The 23,461-nt window shown below is 38.6% G+C and overlaps 1 protein-coding gene across 2 annotated transcripts in view; it reads right to left on the reverse strand.

Annotated features, from left to right (window-relative positions):
- Window positions 1-426: 426 nt before the first annotated feature.
- Window positions 427-23,461, reverse strand: part of TIPRL (TOR signaling pathway regulator) — a 69,248-nt gene continuing 46,213 nt past the window's right edge. Inside the window, exons 5-7 of one of the 2 annotated variants that reach the window (XM_052637755.1) lie at window positions 5,056-5,151; window positions 1,590-1,652; window positions 427-650 (exon numbers count right to left, since the gene is read on the reverse strand). In XM_052637755.1, the coding sequence (XP_052493715.1) occupies window positions 507-650; window positions 1,590-1,652; window positions 5,056-5,151 (303 nt within the window). In that variant the 3' untranslated portion in view covers window positions 427-506. Of the gene's footprint in view, window positions 651-1,589; window positions 1,653-5,055; window positions 5,152-5,740; window positions 5,820-23,461 lie in introns of those variants that run through there. The other variant, XM_052637756.1, reaches the window with a different exon arrangement.

Genomic DNA, 23,461 nt, shown 5'->3' on the forward strand with positions numbered 1-23,461 from the left:
TCTTTAAACTTCAAAAGCCAATTTAAAATTTAAGGGATAATTTTTTTTTTAATTCCTGGGCACAGATCAATTTCCTAGGTAAAGAGCTACTAAACTATATCAATGTAGGTGATGAGGAATCCAATGAAAGCAACAAGGTGCTATGATTGAGTGATTTAAAATAACCTCTCCTCATGGTAGAAGATAGCGTTTCATGATAGATGCAGGTTGTGCTCAGTCCTTCAGAGACATACACACATCACCTTCTTCTTAGTGAGACTCTGCTTTGTTACAATTTAGAAATCTGAACTTAATTTCAGAGAATATAAATTCCTGGAATATGATTTGAAGACAGGGTACAAACAGCAGTTGAGTGGAATCTGCCTGCAACAATCCTTTATTTTTTTTTTTTTCCTTTAAGGTTACAGAAAATCTACACATAGACAAGGCAATTAATTCTCAAAATAAAAATACCCCCCTCCAAATAGCCAGTCAGATTCCACAGTGAATATATGTCATAACACATTCTATTCCACAGGTGTACATTCTTTTGAGCCTGCAGGGTTAGGATCAATTCTTTCTGGAAATATTAGCTTCTCACAAACTGCCTCCTTTATTGGTAAATACTGTGATATTTCATTAGGTTCCGTGAAGAGGGAAGGTGAAACATGCTAGGAAATACATAAATCATATTAGCATATATGAAGTTACTACAATGATAATTTTGGAAATGCTTTGGTTCAAGCATTCCTAAAGCATGACAATTTTAAAATGAGGTACAATATATGTATATAAGGAACATCATTAGGTACTCCTAATAATATCTCTTGTTACTGACTCATTTAGTCTGTTACTAGAGGGTTTCCTCAAAAATCACAGGGAGATGTCACTTATAATGCACCATTAAATATTCTAAGAATTTAATACATCTTATTCCAATTCCCTTTTCCAGTTATTTTTGTATCCTGAAAGCACCAGTCTTCAGTTAGATGCCAATATGTAGTCTCCAATAGACTCTAAGTAACTTTTCTAACTCATATATATTCGACTTGGTTGGCCAAAAGGTTCATTCAGATTTTTCCATAACATCTTAACATCAAAACTCAAACAAACCTTTTGGCCAACCCAGTGCATACAGATAGAAATAAGCACTAAGGGTGAATTTAAAAAATATCAACTTAGCAGGAAGCTATCACTTTTTAAACAAGCCATTATTAACTCCTATAGACTTGCAGAAGCCCTTTACAAACTCCAGGGGAGCAAAAAAAGGAGGGGGGTATTATGCCCCCCAAAATAAGTCATAGAAAGAACATCCTATTGCAGCTCTACCACCAGTTCTAAGAGCTAGAGTAAGTCACACCTTTGGCTCTCAGTTTTTCCAGAATACAAGTGGAAATTGGGTTGGATGATGACTAATATACCTAACAACTCTAACTGTAATTGAGGTGAGTACCAGAAAAAATACACTTCAGCAGGATTTACCTACCTATTAGGTAAATGAATGGATTTAGGGATACAGGTTTGGTGGATGGGTGGGACATGGGAGGATACCATACCTAAAATAAAACATTAAAACTTAACTTTTAAAAATTGATATTTAAATACTGTACCATTAAATTAGCAATTTTGCTCTCTCGTGATGTATATTCTCGTAACATGTAGGTCTTGTCAGCCTATATTTAAAAATAAAAAAATCGCGATAAATTTATGTATATTGATTTACAAAATCCTTCCTATTAAATAGAATTGCCTACATTTTAGAACAGGTTGTAAAAGTAGCATTAAGTCTGATGAGACCATCTATTCTACAGTGAGATAACTAATTCAAGAATTCTGAATTATTAATTCCAACCTGTATAAATTACAGTAATATCAGATATACATATGTAAACATATTTAATAATTGTCATGTAAGAGAAACACAAGCAAAGGTTTTACTCTGAAAGAAAATGTATATATTTGTAACGAAATATCTAAGAGATTTAAATATCATTTCAAGTCTGGACCCACACCTTTTCCTTAAGTTATACTAGCATCTACCTACATAACTGTGGCTACCCTTATATTCAAAAATGAAAAAAAGCTTAAACAAGTTTTATTCTTTCCTATTTCTAAAAATTTGTTAAATTGCTTATTTATAGTCACTTTTTCTATACTTTAATTTTCCCATTTAAGACATTTTAAAGGGAGGTTTTAGAAAACAATTTATTACAATTTGTTTTTTGGTAAAACATTATTTAATAAGAGAAAATAATCACAAGATTACATTCCCTTTAAGTTTCAATCTTCTATATCAACAAAAAGATTGATGCTCATTGTAAAAAAAATCAAATAATATAAACATAAGAGTATAAATCATCAACAATCACAACTTCTATAGATAACACTATCCTCAACATTTAGAAATCTCTACAGAAAATCTTATATTCATACCTGCACCTTAAAAGTCAATATTAATTTGTCCATCTCTTCAAATCAACCACTAATTTTAATGGTTGTATATTTTCTACTATATGAATTGCAAAAAATTAAAGATAGAAACCTCAATTAAATACAGTTTGGAGACTAAAACAGGAAGCTCTCACATCCTGCAACCATAGCAAAAGCCCAACAAAAAAAAGCAAGACTCCTCTTAGTTTCTGGGAAGGAATCAGCCAATGGAAAGCCATGGACTCTGTTTCCTATAGTCCTCCCACCTTCCTTTTCTAGTCTATAAAAGTATTCTCCTTCCCTTGCCATGCAGGGACTTGCACATGGCTCACCATGGTTACAGATCCCAAACTGCAATTTCTACTGATCCTGAATAAATCGAATTTTGCTGGAGAAATATCTGGCAGTCTATTTGTTGCAGGTTAACAGGATATAAATGGCCATTTAATCAATATTCATTCAATGGTTATTAAAGCACTTTCCTTCTTTCCTTTGGGGCTCCCCTGGTAGCTCAGACGGTAAAGCGTCTGACTAGATGTGGGAAGCCCGGGTTTCAATTCCTGGGTCAGGAAGATCCCCTGGAGAAGGAAATGGCAACCCACTCCAGATCCTTGAACTGTTACAAACAATAGCATTTCCATGAATACACACACACACACACACACACACACCTCTATACATCTGCCTAATTAAAATTTGTGGGTTACTGTATATAAGAATCTTTTTGAGGATAAACCCTGAAAAGAAATAAACATTTCTGAGCTAAAGTGCAAACATTTCTAAAAATGCAAACTTCATTTTTATCTGAGGGAGTTTTGCCGACTAAGGCCTGTCTAGTCAAGGCTATGGTTTTTCCTGTGGTCATGTATGGATGTGAGAGTTGGACTGTGAAGAAGGCTGAGCACCGAAGAACTGATGCTTTTGAACTGTGGTGTTGGAGAAGACTCTTGAGAGTCCCTTGGACTGCAAGGAGATCCAACCAGTCCATTCTGAAGGAGATCAACCCTGGGATTTCTTTGGAAGGACTGATGCTGAAGCTGAAACTCCAGTACTTTGGCCACCTCATGAGAAGAGTTGACTCGTTGGAAAAGACTCTGGTGCTGGGAGGGATTGGGGGTAGCAGGAGAAGGGGACGACCGAGGATGAGATGGCTGGATGGCATCACGGACTCGATGGACGTGAGTCTGAGTGAACTCCGGGAGATGGTGATGAACAGGGAGGCCTGGCGTGCTGCGATTCATGGGGTTGCAAAGAGTCGCACACGACTGAGCGACTGAACTGAACTGAACTGAAAATGTAGCTTATTTTTAGTACTTTGCTATCACTTTTGAAAAGAAAAAGATCCAGGAACTTTCCTGGTGATCTAGTGGTTAAGACTCCAAGCTTCTACCACTGAAGGTAACCAGGGTGGGGGTTTCAATCCTTGGTTGGGGAGCTATCCCAGAGGCCACACAGTGTGGCCGTAAAAAAAAAACGGAAAATACCAATCCAATTCTATCTTACTGGGTTCAAATCCCAGTTCTGCCACCTGTCAATTGTATGAAAAAAAGTGAAAGTCACATTCGACTCTTTGCAACCCCGTGGACTGTACAGTCCATGGAGTTCTCCAGGTCAGAATACTGGAGTGGGTAGCCTTTCCCTTCTCCAGGGGATCTTCCCAACCCAGGGATGGAACCCAGGTCTCCTGCATTGCAGGCAGATTCTTTACCAGCTGATCCACAAGCGAAGCCCAAGTATACTGGAGTGGGTAGCCTATCCCTTCTCCAGTGGATCTTCTCAATCCACGAACTGAACTCGGGTCTCTGCATTGGACGTGGATTCTTTACCAACTGAGCTATCAGAGAAGCCCTATTAATTGTATAACTTAGGCAATTTAATTAATTTTCCTTTCCCTTAGTTGCCTCAACTATAAAGCAGAGATAATAATAATATTTATTTTATAGGATTGTTAGAAAAGTTAACTATTACTACAACTACCATGACTGATACTGGTGGTCTCTTCTCTCATTTGTCATTCTGGTGGTCTCTTCTTTTATTTATCATTCTGTATGATCACAAATCTGATGTCAAAAATTCATTAAAAAAGGATAGGCTGCTATAAGCTACTAGAAGAATTTTTATTACTCAATTAATTTTCATTACTCAATTAAGCCTCCCTATACTTTCTTATTTTTTAAGAATCTTATAAGTTAACAATTCCTTGAAATAGAACACAGAATTTCCAAGCATTAAAACAACTATTAAAATGATGGGATGACACAAATTTCTGGAGGCTATGTGATTGATATTTCTAATATCAAGAGAGCACATAAACCACACATACTATTAAAAAAGTAAGAGTTAAGGGATAGTTTTCTTAAACAGATTAAACAGAGTAAACACAATTCTTTTAAAAAAGCATTAGGCTCCCCTTAATGGAAATGTCTTTTAGAAAAACATTTTCAGCTACTAGAACTTTTGGAAAAGAAGATGTAATGTTTTGATAACTGTGCAGTCAACAGTGAATGCGAAACACTCAATCTTAAAGGTTAGATGGATGACCATATAGTATAAAGTACTGTTGAATTTCAAACTCTCAGACTGACAACATAACAACATGAACAAGCCCAATATTAACTAGTATATTCACTAAATAAGAAGAGATACCTCATGGTAAAGTCTTGTGTCATTCATTCTAATAAGCACCCCATCAATTCTCAAGAAAAATCGCAACAGCAAGAAAAAGCTAGAAGGCATTACTCTCTGGAAAAGAAAAAAAGTATATCAACATTTTAATGAAAATTAAAATTGTATTAATTTGCTAAAAGAAAAAAAATTTTAAGGCACAAACTCTCTCAACTAGAAGTTCTTTGCCCTAGTTCCAACCAAAGCTGAAAACCTGTTTATATTATGTAACATAACATAAACAGCTTCCTATAATAGAAAAATAGTTTTTCCAGGTCAAAAGATAATGAGGTTAAACACTTAAAATGCACCTAAATAATATGAAAATTATAATGTACACCATAAAAAGAAGACACTTTTGTAAATGACAATATCAGTAATATAAAAATGAGAAAACAACCTAGTTCTTTGTTGCTACTCATCTTTCATTAACTTTACATAAAGACAAGAGGCCTTTAATGGTATGGTCTAATTCAACGCAACCGATTGAGTATTTACTATCTTAGACTGCCAAGGTCTGGTTTACGAGATTATTATAGCATGTTCTTAACATCTCTGACCTGTGTCACATCTGCACGTTTCCGTTTTCCAGTATTACCACTGGAGAAAGTCAGAATAAGTGGAGTGTGGGTCCTGGTGTCAGGAAGGGAGGGGATGGATAGGGTGTGTTGTCTTCAGGTCTTTAAACCTCATAGGAATGCTGTCAGAAACAAGGTTACCTTTGTTTCTCCCCTTCAATCTACAACCTGCAAAACATCCACAACTCAGCAAAAGTATACCTGTGCCCAACTCATTAGGTCATTGGAGAATTCCACATATCTATACATCTATTGGTGGGTGTACTGAAACATATGGAAGAAGCAGAACCAAAGCAACAGCAGAGTCCGTGCCTGCAATCCCAGCCTTAGGTCTGTGACAGCTGAGCCCACAGCTTCAGAAACCCCAGCAGCCAGGGAAGCAGCACACATGACTTTGGTGTCCTGAGTGTGGGAGCTCCTGTGGGCACAGGCGACAGGGAAGCAATAGCAGTGGCGCCTGGGACTCTGTCCCTCCAGCAGCTGACATACCCAAAGACCTGCCCCCCAGTCTGCAGTGGCAGAGCCCAAGACACTTACAACACCCAACATGGTGGAGGTGACTGCACAACCCTGCTCCCCTCCTGCTTCCCCATCCTCCTCCCAGAGCAGAGCCTATGTCTCAGGGGATCCCAGACACAAGGGAAAGCCCACCATCCCCATGACACAGCAGCTCCAATAGAAGCAAAGCAGTAGCTAATCCAGAGGCACAAGAAGAGCCAAAGAAGGCACAGAGCCATACCTCTCACAAAGCACAGAAAGCACCAGTTCTCAAATATAACAGAAGAAGCACAGCCAAGAGAAACCGAAACCTGTGTTACAGTGTCACCTGAAAGTGAAAGTGAAGGTGCTCAGTCGTGTCCGACTCTCTGCAGCCCCGTGGACTGCAGCCCACCAGGCTCCTCTGTCCATGGGATTCTCCAGGCAAGAATACTGGAGTGGGGTGCCATTTCCTTCTCCAGAAGATCTTCCCGACCCAGGGGCTGAAGCCGGGTCTACTGCATTATAGGCAGACACTTTACCATCTGAGCCACCAGGGAAGTCAAGAGGGACAGAAGTCAATAGTGCCACCTAACAGACAACAAAAGAAAGCACTCTCACTTTTCACCTGTTATTTAAACACACCAGCAGAGAAGCACTTCATCAAGCACCATGAAAAACCATAGTAATACTACACCACAAAAAGAAAATGACAAATCTCCAGAAACCAAACTTAAAGTCACAGAATATTTCAATCTAACTGACAGAGAATTCAAAGTAGCTATTGTGAAGAAACTTAATGAGATTTAAGAAAACTCAGAGGAGGAACCTTTAACATGGCAGAGGAACAGGACGGGGAGATGACCTTCTCCCCCACAAATATATCAAAAAACTCATCTGCACGTGTAATAATTCCCACAGAACATCTTCTGAACGCAGACAGAGGGCCCCAGACTTTCAGAAAGGCAAACCAATCTCCTCAGAATAAGGTAGGGCAAAAGATAAAAATGGAGACAAAGGAGTTCTGGGCGGGAGGGGATCTGAGCCCCCGGAAGGGAGTTATGAAAGAGGAAAAGTTTCTGCACACTAGGAAACCCCCTCATAGGCGGGGTCAGGGGGAAGCTTCAGAACCTCAGAGGGGAACACAGCAAGCCAAGTGCTCTGAAGGCAAACTGGAGAAAATTCACCACAGAGATTGCACTGGTTGGCACTTTCCAGCCAAGAAGCAGCTCACACTCGCATCTCCCCGCAGTTGAGTAGGGGCTGGGTGCAGAGGCTTTCCCTGAGGATTGGTCCTCAGGGAAAGGATCAGGGTTGACTGCCATGAAGATACTCTGGGGGCGTTAACATGAAACGGCAGAGACAGATCTGGGAAAATGCCAGAGAAGCAAAAGATCATTCCCGTGGGAAAACTATAATGCTTCACTTTAGCTCTGCATGCTCACAGAAAAAAGGACACAATCCAGGTGAATGCCAAATGGGGGCAAGATGGCAGTGGTCTATGGCCCCAGAGGCAGAGAGGCAGGTGCAAATGCCAGAGGTGGAAGGTAGAGGGCCAATAAGGTCCCGACCCCAGAGACTGCAACTACCGCCAAGGTGTGAGCGGCTAAGGGTTGCCACCCACGTCTTCCTGGGAGCCTGAGCAGCACGACTCCGCCAAGGACCAAGACCAACTCCCCTGGGGAAGCGCACAACTTGCCTCAGGCTGGGGACCTCCTGCAGGGACCAAGCAAGAACCAGCTGTGGTGAGCACTCCTCACACACCCTAACAACATCTGCTGTACCCCTCCCCCATCCCAGCACAACTGAGCAAGTGAGCCCTAATAAGCTCCTATTTTCACCCCTTTGTGTCTAGGCGAATGACAGACAATGGAGAGAGACTTACAAGCAGTTTTTGTTTAGTCGCTAAGTCGTGTCCTACTCTTTGCAGCCCCATGGTCTGCAGCATGCCAGGCTTCCCTGTCCTTTATTGTCTCCCGGAATCTGCTCCAACTCACATCCATTGATTCAGTAATGTCATCCAACCATTTCATTCTCTGTGGCCCCCTTCTCCCCCTGTCCTCAATTCTTCCCAGCATCAGGGTCTTTTCCAATGAGTCAGCGCTTCACATCAGGTGGCCAAAGTCTTAGAGCTTCAGCTTCAGCATGAGTCCGTCCAAGGGATATTCAGGGTTGATTTTCTTTAGGATTGGCTGGTTTGATCTCCTTGCTGTCCAAGGGATTCTCAAGAGTGTTCTCCAGTACCACAGTTTGAAAGCATCAATTCTTTGGCATTCAGCTTTCTTTATGGTCCAATTCTCACATCTTTACATGGCTGCTGGAAAAACCATACCTTTGACTATACTTAATATGCTATCTAGGTTTGTCATAGCTTTTTCTTCCAAGGAGCAAGTGTCTTTTAATTTCATGGCTGCAGTCACCGTCCACAGAGATTTTGGAGCCAAGGAAATAAAGTCTGTCACTATTTCCATTTTTTGTCCATCTATTTCCCATGAAGTGATGAGACTAAATGCCATGATCTGTTTTTTTAATGTTGAGTGTTAAGCCAGCTTTTCCACTCTCCTTTTTCACCTTCATCAAGAGGTTCTTTAGTTCCTCTTCATTTTCTGCCATTGGGATAGTATCATCTGCATATCTAAGGTTGTTGATATTTCTCCCAGCAACCTTGATTCCAATTTGTGATTCATCTAGCCCAGCATTTCACATGATATACTCTGTATATAAGTTAAATAAGCAGGGTGACAATACATAGCCTTGACATACTACTTTCCCAATTTTGAACCAGTCCACTGTTCCATGTTCCAGTTCTAACTGTTGCTTCTTTTCTTGCATAAAGGTTTCTCAAGAGATAGGTAAGGTGGTCCAGCACTCCCATCTCTTTCAGAATTTTCCACAGTTTGTTATGATCCACAAGGTCAAAGGTTTTTTGCATAGTCAATGAAACAGAAGTAGATGTTTTCCTGGGATTCTCTTGCTTTCTCTGATCCAGTGGATGTTGGTAATTTGATCTCTGGTCCCTCTGCCTTTTCTAAATCCAACTTTTATATATGGAAATTCTCAGTTCACATACTGTTGAAGCCTAGCTTGAAGGATTTTGAGCATTACCTTGCTAGTATGTGAAATGAGCTCAATAGTACACTAGCTGGAACATTCTTTGGCATTGCCCTTCTTTAGGATCAGAATGAAAACTGACCTTTTCCAGAGGTAAGGCACCTTATAAGGAGAGGTGGGCTCCAAACCAAAGCAAAACCCCAGTGGCTGTATAAGCAAAGGGAAGAGGGAGAAACTTCCCCGGCAGTGGCAGGTGCAATGGTTTACATTTCCACTCTAAGCCTGAGACTGTAAGCTTTAAAGGCAACTGCAGATTTTGAGAACAAATACAAACTGGAGCAAGGGAAGATGCCCACAACAGGTCAAGACCTTTCTAGAAATACTGGAGGACTTTCTGGGTAGGCAAACTGACTGGAGCAGGAAAATGGAAGAATCATTTGGACATTCCTCTCACCACCACTCTTTCTATATATATTTGTTTTTTTTCCCCCTTTTAAAAAATTATTTTCTCATGTTGTCCTAATATGGTTATTTATTAATTCTTTAATTTTTATTTTTATAACCTACTTTTTCCATAAAAAACACTCTATTTTTAAAATAAATTCCATGTTTCTGACTTTTGTTTTTTTATTTTTTGTTTTTAATTTTGTATCTTTAAGAGACTAATTTTTAGTATCAATTTTCACTTAGGGGGTTGATTATTAGCTTGATTGCTGTCTTTTGACTCCTCTTCATAGCCTTTCTTCACCCCCTTTTCTTCGTCTTCCTTCTCCTTTTTCCTATGTCAGCGTGTGAATCTCTTTGGGTGTTCTTGGCTGTTAAGAGCTGTTTTACAATTAGTCTAGGCATTTGTCTTCTGTGCTATGTGGACTGTGAAATCTTGATGGTATTGTAAGGGACTGGACCTGAACCCCAGATTCAGGAGACTTGACTCCTGGGACTTTGGATCACCAAAACTCCTGACCCCATGGACATGAATAGGTGAGAGCCCTCCCAAAGGCCTCCATCTCAGCACTAAGACCAAGCCCCACCTAAAACCCAGCAAGTTCCAGTACTGGACACCTCATGCCAATCCTTCAGCAAAAGAGGGGCACAACCCTGGCACATTAGCAGACAGGCTCCCCAAAGCCATACTGATCCCATGCTTCTGCTAAGTCGCTTCAGTCGTGTCTGACTCTGTGCAACCCCATAGACGGCAGCCCACCGGGCTCCCCTGTCCCTGGGATTCTCCAGGCAAGAACACTGGAGTGGGGTGCCATTTCCTTCCCAATGCATGAAAGTGAAAAGTGAAAGTGAAGTTGCTCAGTCATGTCCGACTCTTTGCAACCCCATGGACTGCAGCCTACCAGGCTCCTCCATCCATGGGATTTTCCAGGCAAGAGTACTGGAAGGGGGTGCCACTGCCTTCTCCACTGATCCCACAGACACGCCAAAACACACCACTGAACACTGCATTAAAGAAAAAATAATAAAAAAGAAATGAGAATAATCTCTGAGACTTCTGGGACAACATTTAGCACCCCAGTAATGGCACCCCACTCCAGTACTTTTCCCTGGAAAAGCCCAAGGATGGAAGAGCCTGGTGGGCTGTAGTCCATGGGGTCGCTAAGAGTTGGACACAACTGAGTGACTTCACTCTCACTTTTCACTTTCATGCATTGGAGGAGGAAATGGCAACCCACTCCAGTGTTCTTGCCTGGAGAATCCCAGGGATGGCAGAGCCTGGTGGGCTGCTGTCTATGGGGTTGCACAGAGCTGGACATGACTGAAGTGACTTAGCAGCAGCATTCGAATCATAGGGGTCCCAGAAGAAGACAAAAGGAAAGGGCAAGAGAAAATATTTAAGGATATTTTAGTTGAAAACATCCCTAAAATGGGAAAGGATATAGCCACCCAAGTCCGGGAAGCCTAGAGAGTTCCACAAAGGATAAGTGAAAGTGAAAGTGAAGCTGTGTCTGACTCTTTGCAACTCCATGAACTGTAGCCTATCAGGCTCCTCCATCCATGGAATTTTCCAAGCAAGAGTACTGGAGTGGGTTGCCATTTCCTTCTCCACCATACAGGTCAAACCCAAGGAGAAACATGCCAAGACCCATATTAATCGAACCAACAAAAATTAAACACAAAGTACATATATTAAAGACAGCAAGGGAAAAGCAACAAATAACATATGGGGATATCCATAAGGCCAACAGCTGATTTTTCAACAGAAACTCTGCAGGCCAGAAGGGAATAGCAGGGTATACTTAAAGTGATGGAAGGGAATAACCTACAACCAAGATTACTCTATTCAGCAAGGATCTCATTCAGAGTCAAAGAAGAAATCAAAAGCTTTATAGACAAGCTAAAGTTAAGAGAATTCAGCATCACCAAACCAGCTTTTCAACAAATGCTAAAGGAACTTCTCTAGATAGGAAACACAAAAAGAAAAGGCCTAAAAAACAAACCCAAAACAATAAGTAAATAGTAATAGGATCATACATATTAATAATTACCTTAAAAGTAAATGAGCTAAGTGTTCTAGCCAAAAGACAACAGATGGCTGCATGGATACAAAAATTAGACCACTATATATGCTATCTACAAGAGACCCACCTCAGACCTAAGGATAAACACAGACTGAAAGCGAAGGGCTGGAAAAAGATATTCCATGAAATAGGAAATCAAAAGATAGCAGGAGTAGCAATACTCAGATAAAACAGACTTTACAATAAAGACTGTTACAACAGACAAAGGACACTACATAATAATCGAGGGATCAACCCAAGAAAAGGAGCACCTAAATATATAAGGCAGATGCTAACAACTAATTATTAAAGGGGAAATCAACAGTAACACAGTAATCGTGGGGGGCTTTAATACCCCTCTCACACCAGTGGACAGATCATAAGCACAAAATAAGGAAAAACAAGCTTTAAACAATACATTGGACCAGTTGGACCTAACTGGTATTTACAGGACATTTCATCCAAAAACAATAGAACAATTTCACTTTTTCCTCAAGTGCACATGGAACAATTTCCAAGATAGAACATGTCTTGGGCCATAAATCAAACCTTGGTAAAAAAGAAAAACAAAAAAACGAATTGAGAGAGTTAATTCTTTGGTAGGTTGATAAGAAGGAGTCTGGGGCTCCTGAGAAGAAGGAAAGGGTCCAGGGCCCTCAAGGAGGAGAAAGTTTGTCTTTTCTATACTGCTTTGTCTTAGTCACATAAGACTTTTTATCTTAAACTCTGAGCTGTTACTACAATAACAATCTTTAACACTAACTTTGTTTAAGCCCAGATCTAAACAAAACAACTCATCTTGCTCAAGGGTATGTTTTTCCTTAAACTCTGTACTAATGATTATATAACAACAATATATCTTGCTCCAGGACACACTTTCTCCTTCTTATCAAGAACCCTCTGACTAATCTTGTCATCTTAAAACCTAGCTGTGGGAGCCGGTCTGGCAAGATTTTTCTATTGTTACCTCTAAGCTTGTTAATTTAAGGTTTATGTTGTGAAAGTGAGTCTGGTAAAAGTGTGTAAAGCCTTGACAAGCCTAGTGAGTGGGGCACTCTCCATCCCCTTCCTGATGTCTGTCTCAGAAGCTTTCTCTGTCCTTTCTCACTGTAATAAAACTTCTGCGAACAACAGCTCTGAGTGATCAAGCTTGGTCCTTGGTTCTAAAGCTAAATCTTCTTCAGAGATCATGGATCCAACATCATTCACCGTAAGTTATCAAAATCATCTCAAGCATTTTTTTCTGGCCACAACATTGTAAGACTAGATATCAACTACAGAAAAAAAAAACAAACTAGGAAAAGCATAAACATTTGGAGGCTAAATAACACGCTTTTGAATAACCAACAGATCACTGAAGAAATGAAGAAAATCATAATAGGCCTAGAAACAAATGATATTGAAAACACAACAACTCAAAACATATGGGATGGAGCAAAAGCAGTTAGAGGGAAGTTTATAGCAATACAAGCCTACTTCAAGAAACAAGAGAGACATCATACAAACAACCTAACCTTACACCTAAAGCAACTAAAAAAAGAAGAATGAAAAAAATCCAGTTAGAAGGAAAGAAATCATAAAGATCAGAGGAGAAATAAATAAAAAAGAAATGAAGGAGACGATAGCAAAGATCAGTAAGACTAAAAGCTGGCTCTTTGAGAAGATAATTGAAACTGACAAATGGTTAGCTGGACTCATCAAGAAAAACAGAAAGAAGACTCAAATCATTAAAATTAGAAATGAAAAAGGTAAAATTACAACACAGAAATACAAAAGGATCATAAAAGACTACTACCAAAATCTATATGTTAATATAATGGGCAACCTGGAAGAAATGGACAAATTTTTCAAGTTCAGTTCTTTTGCTCAATCTGGTCCAACTCTTTGCAACCACACAGACTGTAGTACACCAGGCTTCCATGTCCATCACCAACTCCTGGAGCTTGCTCAAATTCATGTCCATCGAGTCGGTGATGCCATCCAACCATTTCATCTTCTGTTGTACCCTTCTCCTCCTGCCTTCAATCTTTCCCAGCATTAGGGTCTTTTCAGTGACTCAGTTCTTTGCATCAGGTGGCCACGTATTAGAGTTTCAGATTCAGCATCAGTCCTTCCAATGAATATTCAGGACTGATTTTGTTCAGGATCGACTGGTTTGATCTCCTAGCAGTCCAAGGGACTCTCAAGAGTCTTCTCCAACACCACAGTTCAAAAGTATCAGTTTTTTGGCACTCAGCTTTCTTTACAGTCCAATTCTCATATTCAAACATGACTCCTGGAAAAACCATAGCTTTGACTAGATGGACCTCTGTTGGCAAAGAAATGCGTCTGATTTTTAATATGCTGTCTATGTGGGTTGTAACTTTTCTTCCAAGGAGCAAGCGTCTTTTAATTTCATGGTTGCAGTCACCATCTGCACCAATTTTGGAGCCCCCCAAAATTAAGTTTGTCACTGTTTCCATTGTCTCCCCATCTATTTCCCATGAAGTGATGGGACTGGATGCCATGATCTTATTATTTTTTTTAATGCTGAGTTTTAAGCCAGCTTGTTCACTCTCCTCTTTCAGTCTCATCAAGAGGCTCTTTAATTCTTCACTTTCTGCCATAAGGATGGTGTCATCTGCAAATCTGAAGTTACTGACATTTCTCCCAGCAATCTTGATTCCAGCTTGTGCTTCATTCAGCCTGGCATTTCACATGATGTACTCTGCATATAAGTTAAATAAGCAGGGTGACAATATACAGCCTTGATGTACTCCTTTCCCAATTTGGAACCAAAGAATATAATCAATCTGATTTTGGTACTGACCATCTGGTGATGTCCATGTGGAGAGTTGTCTCGTGTGTTGTTGGAAGAGGGTCTTAGCTATAACCAGTGCATTCACTTGGCAAACTTCTGTTAGCCTTTGCCCTGCTTCATTTTGTACTCCAAGGCCAAACTTGCCAGTTACTCGAGGTATCTCTTGGTTTCCTACTTTTTCATTCTAGTCCCCTATGACAAAAAGGACATCTTTTTTTGGTGTTACTTCTAGAAGGTCTTCAAAGAACCATTCAACTTCAGCTTCTTTGGCCTTAGTGGTTGGGGCACAGACTTATATTACTGTGATACTGAATGGTTTGCCTTGGAAATGAACAGAGCTCATTCTGGCATTCTTGAGGTTGCATCCAAGTACTGCATTTCGGATAGTACAAACTCTTACAGAAGTATATATAACCCTTCAAAACAGAACCAGAAAGAAATACAAAATAGGAACAAACCAATCACAAACATGGAAATTGAAATTCTGATCAAAAATTTTCCAACAAACAGAAGCTCAGGGCCAGATGGCTTGACAGACTAATTTTACCAAAAGTTTAGAGAAGAGCGTAACACCTATTCTACTCAAACTCTTCCAGAAAACTACAGAGAAAGGAAAACTCCCACACTCATTCTAAGAGGCCACCATCACTCTGATAGCAAACTAGACAAAGATGCTCCAAAAAAGAGAAAACTATCGGCCAGTATCACTGATGAACATAAATGCAAAAATCCTTAACAAAATTCTAGCAAACACAATCCAACAACATAATAAAAAGAACATACATCATAATCAAGAGGGCTTTATCCCAGGGATGGAAGGATTCTTCAGTATTCACAAATCAACCAATATGATACATCATATTAACAAACTGAAAAATAAAAACCATATAATTAGTTCAACAGATGCAGATAAATTCTTTGACAAAATTCAACACTCATTTATGATGAAAACTCTCCAGAAAGTATGCACAGGAGGAACATAAGTCAACATAATAACAGCCATATAAGACAAGTCCACAGCAAATATTGTTCACAATGGTGAAAAACTGAAATCATTTCCTCTAAGTGAGGAACAAAACAAGGTTTCCCACTGTTGCCACCATTATTCAACAGAATTTTGGAAGTCCTAACCAGAGCAATCAGAGAAGAAAAAAGAAGTAAAAGGAATCGAGATTGGAAAAGAAGCAAAACTCTCGCTGTTTACATATGTCATGATTTTCTACATAGAAAACCCTAAAGATGCCACCAAAAAATCCAGAAAAACATCTACTTCTGCTTCATTGACTACACTAAAGACATTGACTATGTGGATCACAACAAACTGGAAAATGCTAAAAGAGATGGGAATACCAGACCACCTTAACTGCCTCATGAGAAACCTATATGCAGGTCAAGAAGCAACAGTTAGAACTGGACATGGAGACTGGTTCAAAACTGGGAAAGGAGTATGTCAAGGCTGTATACTGTCATCATGCTTATTTAGCTTATATGCAGAGTACATCATGCTAAATGCCAGGCTGGATGAAGCTCAAGCTGGATCAAGATTACTGGGAGAAATATCAATAATCTCAGACATGCAGATAATACCACCCTAATGGCAGAAATCAAAGAGGAACTAAAGAACCTCTAGTGAAGGTGAAAAAGGAGAGTGAAAAAGCTGGCTTAAGAGTCAACATTCAAAATACTAAAATCATGACATCTGATCCCATCACATCATGGCAAATAGAGGGGCAAAAAATGGAAACAGTGGCAGACTTTATCATCTTCAGCTCCAAAATGACTAGACAGTGACTGCAGCCATGAAATTAAAAGATACTAGCTCCTTGGGAAAAAAAAAACAAAAAACATGACAAACCTAGACAGTATATTAAAAAGCAGATACATTACTTTGCCTACAAAGGTCCGTCTAGTCAAAGCTATAGCTTTTGCAGTATTCATGTACAGATGTGAGCTCTGGACCATAAAGAAGACTAAGAGCCAAAGAACTGACACTTTCCAACAGTGGTGCTGGAGAAGTCTTGAGAGTTCCTTGGACTGCAAGGAGATCAAACCAGTCAATTCTAAAGGAAATCAATCCTGAATCCTCACTGGAAGGACTGATGCTGAAGCTCCAATACTTTGGCCACCTGATGCAAAGAGTGAACTCACTACAAAAGATCCTGATGCTGGGAAAGATTGAGGGCAAGAGGAGAAGCAGGTGACAGAGGATGAGATGGTTGAATGTCATCACTGACTCAAGGGACATGAGTTTTAGCAAACTCCAGGAGATAGTGAAGGACAAGGAAGCCTGGCATGCTGCAGTCCATGGGGTTGCAAAGAGTCAGACATGACTGAGCAACTGCACAACAATAAAAATCAATGAATATAGTAGTCAGAGGATCAAAATTAAAGACACAGAAATCTCTTGCACTCCAATATACTAACAATGGAAAATCAGGAAGAGAAATTAAGGAAACAATCCCATTTACCACTGTAACAAAAAATAAAATACTTAGGGATAAATTTACCTAAAGAGACAAAAGACCTATATTCAGAAAACTATGGGACACTGATGAAAGAAACTGAAGATGACACAAACAGATGGAATACTATACCACGTTCTTGGACTGGAATAATTAATAATGTGAAAATGACTATACTACCAAATGCAATCTATAGATTCAACACAATCCCTATCAAACCACCAATGATCTTTTTCACAGAATTAGAACAAACAATTTCACAATTTGTATGGAGAGACAAAAGGCCTCAAACAGCCAGAGTAATCTTGAGAAAGAAGAATGAAAGCTGGAGGAATCAACCTTCCTGACTTTAGACTATACTACAAAGCTACACACATCAAGACAGGATGGAAGTGGCACAAAAATAGAAATATAGACCAATGGAACAAGATAGAAAGCCCAGCGATAAATCCACATACCTATGAACACCTTATCTTTGACAAAGGAGGCAAAAACATACAATAGAGAAAAGACAGTTTCTTCAATAAATGGTGCTAGGAAAACTGGGAAGCTATGTTTAAAAGAATGAAATTAGAACACTTCCTAATACCAAAAACAAAAATAAACTAGAAATGGATTAAAGACCTAAATGTAGACCAAGAACTATAGAACTCTTAGAGGAAACCAGGCAGAACACTCTTAAAACATAAATCACAGAATGAACCTATATGACCCACCTCTCAGCGTAATGAAATAAAAACAAAGATAAACAAATGGGACCTGATTAAACTTAAAAGCTTTTGCACAATGAAGGAAAACTATAAGCAAAGTGAAAACACAACCCCCAGAATGGGAGAAAACAATAGCAACTGAAACAACTGACAAAGGATTAATCTCCAAAAAGTTCAAGCAGTTCATGCAGCTCAATATCAGAAAAACAAACAACCCAATCAAAAAGTGGGCAGAAAACCTAAACAGACATTTCTCCAAAGAAGACATAAAGATGGATAATAAAGAGATGAAAAAATGTTCAAAATCACTCATTCTTAGAGAAATGCATATCAAAACTACCCAGAGGTATATCACCTCACACCAGTCAGAATGGTCATCATCAAAAAATCTACCAATAATAAATACTGGAGAGGATATGGAGAAAAGGGAACCCTCTTGCATTATTGGTGGGAATGTAAACTAATATGTCACTATGGAAGACAGCATGGAGATTTCTTTAAAAACTAGGACGAAAACCGCCATATGAACCAGGAATCCCACTACTAGGAATATTCCCTGAGGAAACTGGAATTGATAAAGACACATGCGCCCTAAAGTTCATTGCAGTGCACAATTTACAATAGCTAGGATATGGAAGAAACCTAGATGTTCATTGACAGATGAATGGATAAAGAAGTTGTGGTATATATATACAATCAAATATTACCAAGTCATAAAAAGGAATCCATCTGAATCAGTTCTAATGAGGTCAATGAACCTAGAGCCTATTATACATACAGAGTGAAGTAAGTCAGAAAGAGAAACACAAATATTGCATACTAACACATATATATGGAATCTATAGAAAGATGGATCTTTCTTTCCAGGGGATCTTCGTGACCCAGGGATTGAACCCAGGTCTCCTGCATTGCAGGCAGACACTTTTACCATCTGAGCCACCAGGGAAGTCAGTCACTACACAGAAAGATGGTACTGAGGAAATTATTTGCAGGGCAGCAACGGAGACACAGACATAGAGAAGAGACTTATAAACATGGGGAGTGAGGAGGAAGGAGAGGGTGGATGTATGGAAAGAGTAACATGGAAACATACATTACCATATATAAAATAGATAGCAAAAGGGGATTTTCTGTATGACTCAGGGAACTCAAAGTGAAGCTTATAACAACCTAGAGGGATGTAATGGGGAAGGAGGTGGAAAAGAGGTTCAAGAGGGAGGGGATTTAGGTATACCTATGGCTGATTCATGTTGATGTTTGGCAGAAACAAACACAAAACTGTAAAGCAATTATCCTTCATTAAAAATAAATAAATTTAATTTTTAAAAACTAGGAATAAAACTACCATATGACCCAACAATCCCACTACTAGACATATACCCTGAGAAAACCATAATTTAAAAAGACACATATACCCCAATGTTCAACGCAGCACAATTTACAATAGCCAGGACATGGAAGCACTTTAGATGTCCATCAACAGATGACTGGATAAAGAAGCTGTGGTATATATACACAATAGCATATTACTCAGCCATAAAAGGAACACATTTGAGTCAGTTCTAATGAGGTGGATGAATCCAGAGCTTATTATACTGAGTGAAGTTAACTCAGAAAGAAAAAGACAAATATCAGTATTAATGTATCTATATGGAATCTAGAAAGACAGTACTGATGATTCTATCTGCAGGGCAGCAAAGGAAATGTAACCATTAGGGAGAGGGTAGGAGGGAGGGAGAGGGTGAAAAGACTTGACTGGGTAGTTCTGAAACATATATATTATGTAAAATAGACAGCCAGTGGAAATTTGCTGTATGATGCAGAGAATCCAAAGTTGGTGCTCTGTGACAATCTATAAAGATGGGATGGAGGGGTAGGTAGGAAGGAGGTTTAAGAGGGAAGGGGATATGTGTATCCCTGTGGCATACATCTTGATGGATAGCAGAAACCATCACTATACTGTAAAGTAATTATCCTCCAAATAAAAATAAAAGAAAACTTAAAAAAAAGAAAACTCAGAAAGACAATTTAATGCGCTCAGAAATTTTTAAAAATGAGAAGGAATACTTTACCAAAGAAACTGAAACTTAAAAAAAAAAAAAATTCCAGAGCAGAAGCACTCAATAAACAAGATGAAGAATGCATTAGAAGACACTGGAAATAGAGCAGAGCATATGCGAAAGAGAATTAGTGAGCTCGATGGCAGATAGCTAGAAATAACACAAGTAGAAGAGCAAAGAAAAATAAGACACTTAAAAAATAAGAATATTCTACAAGAGCTATGCAACTTTTGGGGGAAGGGCAACATTAGCGTGATGGGAATCATAAAAGAAAAAAACAGGCAGAAGGGAACAGAGATTATTTAAAGAAATGACAGCAGAGAACTTTTCAAACCTGGAGAAGGAACTGCCATACAAGCCCATGAAGCTCAGAAAACACCTAATCACTTCAACACAAAAGACCTTCCCCAAGATACAATATTAAAACTGTCAAAAGTCAATGACAGAGAAAAACTTTTAAAGATACCATGGAAAGAAAGGACAGTAACTACAAAGGATCCCCCATCAGGTTGTTAGTAGCTCTTCAAGCTGAAACCCCAAAAGCCAGGAGTGGGCAAAAGGACGTTCTCAAAATACTGAAAGATAAAAACTGCCACCCAAAAATACTCTATCCTGCAAAGTTATCATTTAGATATGAAGAAGAAATACTTCCTCAGACAAACAAATGATGAGGGAGGTCATCAATATCAGACTTGTCTTATAAGAGTTGTTAAAAGGAGCTCTTTCACTACAAACAAAATGGCAAAAATACACAAAACTTTGAGCAAGGTGATAAACAGATAGAATCATAACATTGAAATTCTTTATCAGAATAGGTTTTTAAATATTTTATTCTAATATAAAGGCTAGAAAAAGTAAAAAAAAAAAGCAGGAAAATAACTATAGTTATCTCAATTTAGTAACAAAGTTAAAAACTTAGAGTGGATAATTATTTTTTTTAATAGTTTTTTTCCTCACAATGCAGAAAGATTAGATGTCAACTACAGGGAAAAAGCTATTAAAAATACAAACATATGGAGGCTAAAAAACACACTTCTGAATAACCAACAAATCACAGAAGAAATAAAAAAAGAAATCAAAATATGCATAAAAACAAATGAAACTGAAAACACAACCCAAAACCTATGGGATTCAGTAAAAGCAGTGCCAAGGGGGAGGCTCATAGCAATATAAGCCTACCAAAAGAAATAGGAGAAAAATCATATAAATAACCTAACTCTACACCTAAAGCAACTAGAAAAAGAAGAAATGAAGAACCCCAGGGTTAGTAGAAGGAAAAAAATCATAAAAATTAGGGTATAAATAAATGAAAAAGAAACAAAGGAGACCACAGAAAAAATCAACAGGGCTAAAAGCTGGATCTTTGAGAAGATAAATAAGATAGACAAACCATTAGCCAGACTTATCAGGAAAAAAAGAGAGAAGAATCAAAGGAACAAAATTAGAAATGAAAATGGAGAAATCACAACAGAAACACAGAGGATCATAAGAGACTGCCAATAAAATGGACAACTTGGAAGAAATGGACAAATTCTTAGAAGAGTGTAACTTTCCAAAACTGAACCAGGAAGAAATAGAAAATCTTAACAGACCATCACAAGCAGAGAAATCAAAACAGTAATTAGAAATCTTCCAGCAAACCCAAGCCCAGGATCAGATGACTTCACAGCTGAATTCTACCAAAAATTTAGAGAAGAGCTAACACCTATCCTACTCAAACTCTTTCAGAAAATTGCAGAGGAAGGTAAACTTCCAAACTCATTCTCTGAAGCCACCATCACCCTAATCCCAAAACCTGACAAAGATGCCACAAAAAAAGAAAACTACAGGCCAATATCACTGGTGAACATAGATGCAAAAATCCTTAACAAAATTCTAGCAAACAGACTTCAACAACATATTAAAAAGATCATACATTATGACCAAGTGGGCATTATCCCAAGGATGCAAGGATTCTTCAATATTCACAAGTCAATCAATGTGATACACCACATTAACAAATTGAAAGATAAAAACCATATGATTATCTTAATAGATGCAGAGAAAGCCTTTGACAAAATTCAACATCCATTTATGATAACAACCCTCCAGAAAGCAGGAATAGAAGGAACATACTTCAACATAATGAAAGCCATATATGACAAACCCACAGCAAACATTATCCTCTATGGTGAAAAACTGAAAGCATTTCCCCTAAAGTCAGGAACAAGACAAGGGTGCCCACTCTCATCACTACTATTCAACATAGTTTTGGAAGTTTTGGCCACAGCAATCAAAAAAAAAAAAGAAATAAAAGGAATCCAGATTGGAAAAGAAGAAGTAAAACTCTTACTGTTTGCAAATGACATGATCCTCTACATACAACACCTTAAACACTCCACCAGAAAATTACTAGACTAATCAATGAATATAGTAAAGTTGCAGGACATAAAATTAACACACAGAAACCTTTGCATTCCTATACACTAAAAATGAGAAAACAGAGAAATTAAGGAAACAATTCCATTCACCATTGCAACAAAAAGAAGAAAATACTTAGGAATATATCTACCTAAAGAAACAAAAGACCTATATATAGAAAACTATAAAACACTGGGAAAGAAATCAAAGAGGACATTAATAGAAGGAGAAATATACCATGTTCATGGATCACAAGAATCAATATAGTGAAAATGAGTACACTACCCAAAGCAATCTATAGATTCAATGCAATCCCTATCAAGCTACCAATGGTATTTTTCACAGAACTAGAACAAATAATTTCACAATTTGTATGGAAATACAAAAAACCTCGAATAGCCAAAGCAATCTTGAGAAAGAAGAATGGAACTGGAGGAATCAACCTTCCTGACTTCAGGCTATACTACAAAGCCACAGTCATCAAGACAGTATGGTACTGGCAGAAAGACAGAAATATAGATCAATAGAAAGCCCAGAGATAAATCCACGCACCTATGGACACCTTCTCTTTGACAAAGGAGGCAAGAATATACAATGGATTAAAGACAATCTCTTTAACAAGTGGTGCTGGGAAAACTGGTCAACCACTTGTAAAAGAATGAAACTAGATCACTTTCTATACACAAAAATAAACTCAAAATGGATTAAAGATCTAAACATAAGACCAGAAACTATAAAACTCCTAGAGGAGAACATAGGCAAAACACTCTCTGACATAAATCACAGCAGGATCCTCTATGAATCACCTCCCAGAATATTGGAGATGAAAGTAAAAATAAACTAATGGGACCTAATTAAAATTAAAAGCTTCTGCACAACAAAGGAAACTACAAGCAAGGTGAAAAGACAGCCTTCAGAATGGGAGAAAATAATAGCAAATGAAGCAACGGACAAACAATTAATCTCAAAAGTATACAAGCAACTCCTGCAGCTCAATTCCAGAAAAATAAATGACCCAATCAAAAAATGGGCCAAAGAACTAAATAGACATTTCTCCAAAGAAGACATACAGATGGCTAACAAACACATGAAAAGATGCTCAACATCACTCATGATCAGAGAAATGCAGATCAAAACCACAATGACGTACCATTTCACACCTGTCAGAATGGCTGCGATCCAAAAGTCTACAAACAATAAATGCTGGAGAGGGTGTAGAGAAAAGGGAACCCTCTTACACTGTTGGTGGGAATGCAAACTAGTACAGCCACTATGGAGAATAGTGTGGAGATTCCTTAAAACCTGGAAACAGAACTGCCATACAACCCAGCATCCCACTGCTG

Source organism: Budorcas taxicolor, chromosome 3, assembly GCF_023091745.1.
Source record: "Budorcas taxicolor isolate Tak-1 chromosome 3, Takin1.1, whole genome shotgun sequence".
In the NCBI taxonomy this organism is placed as follows: Eukaryota; Metazoa; Chordata; class Mammalia; order Artiodactyla; family Bovidae; genus Budorcas; species Budorcas taxicolor.